Genomic DNA, 9,808 nt, shown 5'->3' with positions numbered 1-9,808 from the left:
CCCTCAGATCTGACTCATCATAATTTAACAGAAGTTCAGGACGGAGGAGGAGGCTTCCTCGAGCCAGTGGCTCATTCTGGCAACGGGCCACTAGGAAGCGGCCCAGGCGTCCCCTCGGATCTGACTCATCATAATTTAACAGAAGTTCAGGACGGAGGAGGAGGCGAGTGAGCGACCCACTTCTGCTGGCTGATGGGCACTGGCGCTGGCAGGGACACTATGGCAACCAGACGCGGGGCTTAATGACGTCAGCCCTCGGAGCTTCCTCTCAGAGACTAATGGGGACAGACACTCTCAACTCTCACAGGCAGAGAGGAGGGAGAGGCACTGGCTCTGTACCTGAGGAGCTGCCATCCACACCGCCCTCCCTGACAGGTGTGCCGCCTGCCTGCTGTGAGCCTGGGACAGAGGGCTGCGTGTCAGGGCTGTGCTGGGCCTCCGAGGGTCCCACGCCAGCTGGCCTGCTGACCATGCGACAGCTGCCGTGTCTGGCCAGGCCAGGCCTGCTACCCAGGTGTTCACCTGCCCACCTGGCCTCTGGCGAGACACTGAGCAAAGCAGGGGGGCTCTGCGTGGCGGGTGACAGAGCAGGCGTTGGGGAAGCCCTGGGAGGGTGGCACGAGAGCAGCAGTGCTGTTGCCGAGAGCCCACCGTCTCGGCCATCCTGAGTGCCCGCCCGGTGGCTGCTGCTGCTCCTGTTCCCCGGAGGAGGGATCAAGGCTTCAGGTTGGGCCAGGGTAGGGACCCTGGGGTAGGGACCAGGTCCCTGGGGTGCAGAGCCTTGCTCTTCCCAAGACTCGGGACCTGATGGACACACATGTTCATGCGCTTGGGGGCTCAAAATGCATTCAGAATGGCCACCGCAACAGCCAAGAGGGTGACATCGACTTCCTCTCAATGTGGCCACGTGATAGCTGCTGGCGAGGGCAGGGCTCTATGTGGGAGTGAGGTAGGCAGTCCCTACTGCGTGCCAGGCACCCATCCAGCTGCGCCAGTGTGGCGTGCACACGTGGAGGGCAGGAGAGGGGAGTCCTCACCCAGGACCAGGGAGGAAGGCGGGGCGGACAAGCCTGCGTGGACACAGCAGCTGTAGGCTGGGGGCTGAGACTGAGAAGGAAAGGAGGTTCTGGGCAGCTGATTGGCTTTTGACCGCAGCCACCTGGATAGCATGGTTGCCATCAGCTGGGGTGGGGGCTGTGGTTGGTGCCGGCGTGGGCTAGAGGGGCACTGGTTTGGTTCTGGATGCACTGCACTGAGACTGAGAAAAAAGGATGGATGAGAAAAGAAGGGGGTCGAGGGCCACACGGTGGGGCACTTGTCATGAAGGGATTGGGGAGAAGAGGGGTGTATGAGTTTCCTGTGGCTGCTGCATCAAACCGCCACAGACTTAGTGGCCTAAAACAGCACAGATTTATCATCTGACACTTCTGTAGGTCAGAAGTTCAGCATGGGTCTCTCTGGGCTACAGTCAAGGTGTGGGCAGGACATCCAGGGGACAGTCCCATTCCGAGTCTCTGCCAGCAGCGGGAGGCCGCACACACTCCTCGGCTCCTGGCCCCTTCCTGCATTTTTGTGCATCCTCCCGTGTCTCTTGGCACCCTTGCCTGGCTCCCATGGCCACATCTCCCGCTGGCTCTCTCCTGCCTCCGTCCTCCATCTAGAGGACCCTGTGATGACATTGGGCCCGCCAGTCTAATCGTGATGATCTTCCTACTCCAAGGTCAGCTGACTGGCAACCTAATTCCAACTGCGACCACAACTCCTGCTGCCATGTGAGCTCGCACATGCACAGGTGCAGGGACGTCTTTGAGGGCTGTTATTCCACCTACTGCAGGTCTTTAGAGACCAGGAGAAGTGCTGAGTCCAGCTGGACCTGCAGGTACAGTGGGAAACACACCGCATTCCAGCCTCCAGGAGCACGAGGGTGCAGGAGATGAAAAGCAGGACACACAGGCGTTGGTGCATGTGCACGGGGATGGCAGGGGCTGGCTCCACAGGAGAGGACAGTGGGCACCTAGGAGGCTGCTGTGAGGGGCCAGCACTTGAGCTCGTGGCCAGGAAGAGGGAGCAGGTGGCCCAGGAGTGGGCACAGCACGGGACTCTTCAGTGTGGAGGAAGTTCTCACTCTGCACAACCGATGGTTACTCAGACTCCACGGGGCCGGGTACGAGATGCATCTCCATGCATTCCTGCCACTCACCTGCCCCATGTCTAGAACTGCCAGGAAGCCCCAGCCTGGAGGAAGACATAAGGGCTTCAATGCAGCAAACCCTGGACCAAGATTCCAGGGACTGTGGGGCCAGCCCTGGCTCTGCCCACACCCGCCACAGCCTCAGCCAAGCCCCTGTTCCCCGCACGGTGTTGCCATGCTTCTCCCATTAAAAGAGGGTCCCCACTAGGGTGGCCCACCCCTTCTTCCAGCTCTAGAGCTGACGCCCCCTTGAATCTCAAAGAGCTTTGAGTAAGTAGATGGAGGGAAGAGCTTTGAGTAAGTAGATGGAGGGAGGAGGAGGAGGGAGAAGGGATGAGGAGGGAGGAGGGAGGAGGAGGGAGGAGGAGGGAGGAGGAGGAGGAGGAGGAGAAAGAAGGAGGAGGAGGAGGAGGAAAAAGGAGGAGGAGGAGGAGGAGGAGGAGGAGGAGAAGAAGAAAAATGCTAGCATTACTAGCATCATAAAGCAAAGTATTAACCATCATGTCGTTCCAAAGTCAGCCTTGCAATGTAGCATCAATAACATGGTCCAAAGCGTTACTGAAAAAACATCCCCTTACAGCTATCTTTAATAGTGCAGGAGTTCCAAGAATCTGAGAAAGGCTACCACGGAACAATCACCTGGGAAGAAGCAGAGGGAGAATGTATTAAGAAGAGAAAAGCAAATGATTGCTTCTCAGATAATAATCGTGACCATCCAATATTCTGAGCAAATGAAAATACAAAGTAGAGAGAAGCACAAATCACATGCACCTCAACGTGCAGAGTGGACTCTTGGTGACAGGTACTACTGAGTCCCTGGGCCAAATGACTTAGCCACTAGGCGTAGGAAGCACAATGCCAAGGGGGGGGAAGGAGGAGGAGGAGGGAGGGGAAGGAGGAAGAGAGGAGGAAGGGAGGAGGAGGAAGAGAGGAGGAAGGGAGGAGGAGGAAGGGAGGAGGAGGGAGGGGGAGGAGGAGGGGGAGGAGAAGAGAGGAGGAAGGGACGAAGAGGAGGAGTAGGAGGGGGAGGCTTTCGGGTGACCCCGGGGGGCTGTGGCCTGGCCCGTGTCATGTGGGCAGACGCTCCATTCTTGCGAGGAGCAGGTGCGGCCCGGGACGCGTGGAGTGCTGCAGGCGCATCGGGAGGCTGCAGCCGGGACCCAGGCTGCCCCAGACGAGGCTCGGGGCCTAAACGCGTCTCCACCGGTGGTGACTGTGCGGGGTGAGAGGGGTGAGCCTCGCTGAAGGCCCGCCGGGGACACTGGAGGCGCCAGCTCTGGGACAGGAGTCCCATTTTTTAAGTCTCCTCTGCCTGTCCCCGAGCACTGCCTTCCTGGAGGGCTCTGCCACCTCCTCTCTGCTCCACTCCAAGTGTTCCCTGGGAGGTTTTCTGTGTCTCTGGCTGCAGTTGCCATCCTCGGGACCTCCAGATCACATGCCCAGCCCGGACCTCTCCCCGGAGCTCTAGAAGTGGCTGGCACCAGCGGTGGAGCTCATCAGCACCTCGGGGCCACTGCGGCCCCTGAGCTCTGCATCTGTCCCCCACGTGCTTCCTTCATGGGACGCCATCCTGTGATAGGCTCTTCCAGGCACGCTGCTGCCCGAGCAGGAGGGGCTGGAGTCGCCCCACCTTCTCTCCCTCCCCCCACGTCTGGCCCTTCCAGCTGCAAACTCAACCTTGAATCCTCCCACCAGGCTGGCCACCACCACGTCCCAACCTCACCATCCCTCATCCAGACAAGAACAGCAGCCCCTGCACTGGGCTCCCTGCTCCGGGCCCCCCTTAAATCCATCCTCTAAAGAGCAGCTAAAGACCTCCCCCCGACACACACACACGCACGCACACATGCACACACACACACACACAGGTCTGGACTTGGGTTCCTGCCTGAGCCTGCTCAGCACCAGACACCTGCCTGGTTGACCTGGGCTCAGACAGGAAGCATCTCTGTCTCCTTCTGCACCTCGGCTTGCTTTTCCCTCTGGCCCGTGGCATCGCTTCAGTGAGCAAAGGACAAAGGCTGGCTCCTCTCTGGGGTCTTGACTTGTGTGCCTCCTCCTCCAGGAAGCTTTCCTTGACTCCTCAACCTATGTAACCGAGATGTCGCACAAGCAGGGTTCATGCAGTGTAACCAGGAAAACAACTTTATTCTTGTCTCTTTTAAAGGGATGATGGTTCCCTTAAAATGCACTCGGTAGGGAAGTCCTACCCTGGATGAACTTGGGCTAGTCTGCAATTTCCTGTCATTCTTAGGTGACAACGAGTCCCACTTTTCCCTACCTTGTCAAAGACACAACCTCGATTCAGAAAGCAGAATGTCTTGTTCCAAGTAAAAATAACACCGACAAACTTTAAATGTTGGTTTAACCTTAAATTAAATTAAATTAAATTGTTAAGCACTGATTTAACTTGAAACGTTTCCCCTCCACCCACTTGGAGGCCGGTCTACCTGTGTGACTGGGGAGGGGCAGTCCTTCCTCCAGTCATCATCCCGCCATCATCTGATTTCTGCCCCCTCGGGCTGGGGTGTAGGGCGGAGGCAGGAAAGTCCCTACTCGCTGGTGCTGTCGTGAGACAGACCAGTCTCTGCACCTGCCACATGTTCAGAGCTGACGCGTTTGTATGTGGCTGCGGCTGTGACCCCATAACCACCTGTGCCGCCTCTCCCAAGACTCGCAGCACCCTTGACAGAGGCTGGGATCCCCCTGAGGACAGGGACCAGCTGAGCACCAGCCACAGGCAGTAAATACCTGTTAAATTAATAAATTAGCCCTCACGTGAAAACATGAGATGCTTTGGGTTCTTCAAAGGCAGAGCTCCCAGGGAAGCTCCAGTCTGCTCTCCATCTGGGTTCCAGGGAGTATTTCCTGAAGTGTGATCACACCCGCTCCAACATGGCTCTGGTGACAGACTCCGGGGCCAGGGCCACAGCTGCCTCATGCAATGGCTCAGGATAATTCACACCCGCTCCCTCCTGCGGCATGGGAGGTGGGCTCGTGTTGGCCTCTGGTCCTCTCCACCTCTCCCTCCGTGGTGGAGCCAAGAAAAAGCACCCTGGGGGCTGCTGAGAGGAGAAGGTGGGGTGTGCCCGGCCCGGTCACCAGTGCGGCCACTGCCATCTCCGGCTCACCCATCACACCTGCCTGTCCCCGGCCCTGGCTCCGCCTGTCCTTTACCCCCGACGCTCCCTCCCGGCAACTCTCCCCTCCAACTCAGATGCAAGCACAACCTTCCCCTCCTCCTGCTGGTGGGTTAGAGAAATGGGCCATAGGCAATGAAACAGGAAATTGGCCTGCAACGATAACAGGCCCAGGCCCGCTGCGTGACACTCAGGGCTGTGATCAGAATTCAGCAAGACCTTCTGTGGCCTGGCACTGCCCAGCCTCTCTCCCACCCCACCCCAGCCCCCTGCAGCCCCTGCCCCCATGTCTGCCCACATGTCCCTCTTCCTGGATGGACCCTTCACCCCCATCAACACCTCCTCTTGTGGCTCCTGCGTCTGTAACTCCAGGTGGAGGGAAAGACTCAGACCCCGAGACAACGAGGGCCCCACCTTGGCTCTGTGGCGCCCAGCTCTGTGGCCCCTTGGGTCGGCTCACTGAGCCGAGCCTCGGCTTCTTGTCAGTGAAAGGGGCTAGTAAGTGGCCCCACAGGGCCATTCTGAGGATGGGAGGTCATGCGTCGACAGCTCAGCAGACAGGGGTGCTCATGACCATGGCCAACCCCCTACTGCAGGAAAGGAGGCATCTGGGTTTCAACCCCAGCCCATCTGCACACTGGCAGGGATGCGGGCAAGACAATCACCAGCCTGAGCCTCAGTCTCCTCGTCAAGTGGAGACACAGAACCAGCCGCTTGGGGCTCTTACGTGGCTTCCACAAGACAAGGGCTGTGACATTTGTAGCTCAGGGCTGAGTGCTGGGAGAGACGCAGAACTGACTGTGGAGGTGACGTTGCCAACCTCTCGGTAGCAGTATGTCCTGAAGTGACTTCAGCTTCATCACCTGCTTCTGTGCACAGGACCTGGGGAGGAGCTAGCATGCTGTCTCTTGCACATGCACACACACGCACACACGTGTACACAAGCACACACGTGCAGGTGAAGAGGGCTTGGGGAGGAGCTGGCCTGTCTCGTGTAGATGTGCACACACGGACACACACATGCACACACGCACACACATGCACACAAGCATACACACATGCAGGTGCAGAGGGCTTGGAGAGGACCTAGTGTTCTGTCTCATATACAGGCACACGCATGTAATATACACACATATGCACACACGTGCAGGTGCAGAGGGCTAGGAGGGGAGCTAGTCTGCTGTCTCATATACCTACATACACGTGTGAGCAAACACACACATGCACACTCATATGTGCACACACAGGGTGCAGAAAGGAGGTGGTTGCTGGCTCCATGGGGCTGTGCTGGGCTGCGCGCTGAGGCCTGTGCCCCAGATGCACTTTGCCAGGGACTGCAGGGATGGCACTTTTCTTTCCAGCCAGTTTAATGATGGTGTTGTTCAGGGCTGAGCTGAGCATTCTCAGTGGGGAAGGGGAGCCATTGAGTGGCCTTTTCCCGGGAAAGGTCAAAGGAAGGCCATGACAGGAGAAGCCCTGGGCTGGGAGTGGGGCCTGGGCTGGGAGCGGGGCCTGGGCTGGGAGCGGGGCCTGGGCTGGGAGCGGGGTCTGGGCTGGGAGCGGGGTCTGGGCAGGGAGCGGGGTCTGGGCAGGGAGCGGGGCCTGGGCAGGGAGTGGGGCCTGGGCTGGGAGCGGGGCCTGGGCAGGGAGCGGGGTCTGGGCTGGGAGCGGGGCCTGGGCAGGGAGCGGGGTCTGGGCTGGGAGCGGGGCCTGGGCAGGGAGCGGGGTCTGGGCTGGGAGCGGGGCCTGGGCAGGGAGCGGGGTCTGGGCTGGGAGCGGGGCCTGGGCAGGGAGCGGGGTCTGGGCTGGGAGCGGGGCCTGGGCAGGGAGCGGGGTCTGGGCTGGGAGCGGGGCCTGGGCAGGGAGCGGGGTCTGGGCTGGGAGCGGGGCCTGGGCAGGGAGCGGGGTCTGGGCTGGGAGCGGGGCCTGGGCAGGGAGCGGGGTCTGGGCTGGGAGCGGGGCCTGGGCAGGGAGCGGGGTCTGGGCTGGGAGCGGGGCCTGGGCAGGGAGCGGGGTCTGGGCTGGGAGCGGGGCCTGGGCAGGGAGCGGGGTCTGGGCTGGGAGCGGGGCCTGGGCAGGGAGCGGGGTCTGGGCTGGGAGCGGGGCCTGGGCAGGGAGCGGGGTCTGGGCTGGGAGCGGGGCCTGGGCAGGGAGCGGGGTCTGGGCTGGGAGCGGGGCCTGGGCAGGGAGCGGGGTCTGGGCTGGGAGCGGGGCCTGGGCAGGGAGCGGGGTCTGGGCTGGGAGCGGGGCCTGGGCAGGGAGCGGGGTCTGGGCTGGGAGCGGGGCCTGGGCAGGGAGCGGGGTCTGGGCTGGGAGCGGGGCCTGGGCAGGGAGCGGGGTCTGGGCTGGGAGCGGGGCCTGGGCAGGGAGCGGGGTCTGGGCTGGGAGCGGGGCCTGGGCAGGGAGCGGGGTCTGGGCTGGGAGCGGGGCCTGGGCAGGGAGCGGGGTCTGGGCTGGGAGCGGGGCCTGGGCAGGGAGCGGGGTCTGGGCTGGGAGCGGGGCCTGGGCAGGGAGCGGGGTCTGGGCTGGGAGCGGGGCCTGGGCAGGGAGCGGGGTCTGGGCTGGGAGCGGGGCCTGGGCAGGGAGCGGGGTCTGGGCTGGGAGCGGGGCCTGGGCAGGGAGCGGGGTCTGGGCTGGGAGCGGGGCCTGGGCAGGGAGCGGGGTCTGGGCTGGGAGCGGGGCCTGGGCAGGGAGCGGGGTCTGGGCTGGGAGCGGGGCCTGGGCAGGGAGCGGGGTCTGGGCTGGGAGCGGGGCCTGGGCAGGGAGCGGGGTCTGGGCTGGGAGCGGGGCCTGGGCAGGGAGCGGGGTCTGGGCTGGGAGCGGGGCCTGGGCAGGGAGCGGGGTCTGGGCTGGGAGCGGGGCCTGGGCAGGGAGCGGGGTCTGGGCTGGGAGCGGGGCCTGGGCAGGGAGCGGGGTCTGGGCTGGGAGCGGGGCCTGGGCAGGGAGCGGGGTCTGGGCTGGGAGCGGGGCCTGGGCAGGGAGCGGGGTCTGGGCTGGGAGCGGGGCCTGGGCTGGGAGCGGGGCCTGGGCAGGGAGCGGGGTCTGGGCTGGGAGCGGGGTCTGGGCAGGGAGCGGGGTCTGGGCTGGGAGCGGGGCCTGGGCTGGGAGCGGGGTCTGGGCTGGGCACTCGTTTTTGTTGCCCACGTGGCGGAGGCTGAGGGGACATCTGGACCACTTTTCCCAAATGTGAAAAGAGATTGGACCAGGTCAGGGGATCTTAAACTGTAGAGCGTGTAGGATTCACCTGGGGAAGAGGGTGGGCCTTGTTAAAATGAGATTCCTGCCTCCTACCTCCAGGGATTTTGATTGGGAGGGTCTGGGTGCAGCCCAGGAATCCGTGTTTCAACAGCCTCCCCAGGTGATTCTGACACAGGTACTTCCAAGTGCAACATACTGATTTTTCTATGAACTCCCAGGTCAAAAACCAAGTCTGCTTTTTTCTGTGATAGGGGCTGGGTTCCCTTGGAGCCCCAGGGTGAGCTGGGTCCCCCGAGGCTGAGCATGGCCATCTCTCCTCCTTCTATCTGTGAGAAGAGGCGGCCGTGCAAGTGCAAGTGCGGTGGACACAGCTGTTTTAACTCTCACTTCCCGAGGCTTTGTCACACACAGAGCAAGAAGGGTGGCTTAAATGTATTCCTTTACTAAAGGCTCCAGTGAGGTGGGGGACCAGGCAGGGGTGGCACTCAGCTGTATGTCACAGAAGCCTGACCAAAGTGACTCATCCAAATTCAGATTTATCTATTTTTCCACAAAGCAGTAAGTCCAGAGGTCTGCAGTCAGGGCCACTGGGCCAGCCCACAGTAACAACAGGGACCCAGGGCCCTTTACCTTCCTGCTCTCAGCCTCACGGCCACAAAACGGCTGCAGGACCCTCAGACATTAATTACATTCTAGGCTGGGGGATGGGAGAAAGGTAAAGGACAGGAGGTGTGAGCAGCTGAGCAGGTTTCCTTTGATCGAGAGAACAGCAGAGCCCTGGCCAGTAGATTTCGGCTCACATCTCACTGGCCGGACTGGGGTCTCTAGGGCAGTCGCAGCCTGGGGGTGTGCAGATGTGAACATCTGTAACTAAGCACATTGCTGTGCCAAATGCACAAACTGTTGCTAAGGAAGGAGGAGAGGGTGGGTACCCAGGAGACACGTGTGGTACCTCCCCCTGGGGTAGCGTCATTCCCGTGTTGCAGGATGGAGCACAGGCCAGAAGGGTCTGCATCTGGTTGATGTGGAGACATTTTCTCCCAATGAAGCAGTTTCAAGCTCGCATCGTTAGGTTAAAGAAATCCAATTCCTCGAAGTCCCTCCCCTTGTTTCTTGCACAACTGTGAGAAAGCCACTTGTCCCGTCGGAACCTCGACATGGGAAGGGCATAAGGGCAGCCAGTGAGGTCGTGCCCACAGAGCACTTAACTCAGGCCTGATGCAGAGCAATCCAATTCCTCGAAGTCCCTCCCCTTGTTTCTTGCACAACTGTGAGAAAG

The 9,808-nt window shown here is 61.2% G+C and overlaps 1 protein-coding gene across 1 annotated transcript; it reads right to left on the bottom strand.

Annotated features, from left to right (window-relative positions):
• Positions 1-7,406: 7,406 nt before the first annotated feature.
• LOC103610960 (myelin-associated oligodendrocyte basic protein-like) lies at positions 7,407-9,563 on the bottom strand (the record flags this gene model as incomplete). Its single annotated transcript, XM_008595013.1, has 4 exons — positions 9,482-9,563; positions 8,405-8,575; positions 8,338-8,342; positions 7,407-7,484 (listed from the first exon to the last, which is right to left on the bottom strand). Coding segments are annotated over exons 1-4 (336 nt in total), but the record flags the coding sequence as incomplete, so codon positions are not given.
• Positions 9,564-9,808: the final 245 nt, after the last annotated feature.

This window comes from Galeopterus variegatus, unplaced genomic scaffold (assembly GCF_000696425.1).
Source record: "Galeopterus variegatus unplaced genomic scaffold, G_variegatus-3.0.2 Scaffold12152, whole genome shotgun sequence".
In the NCBI taxonomy this organism is placed as follows: domain Eukaryota; kingdom Metazoa; phylum Chordata; class Mammalia; order Dermoptera; family Cynocephalidae; genus Galeopterus; species Galeopterus variegatus.
Note: the sequence above shows the minus strand (reverse complement) of the source record. Positions and strands in the feature narration are given on the sequence as shown.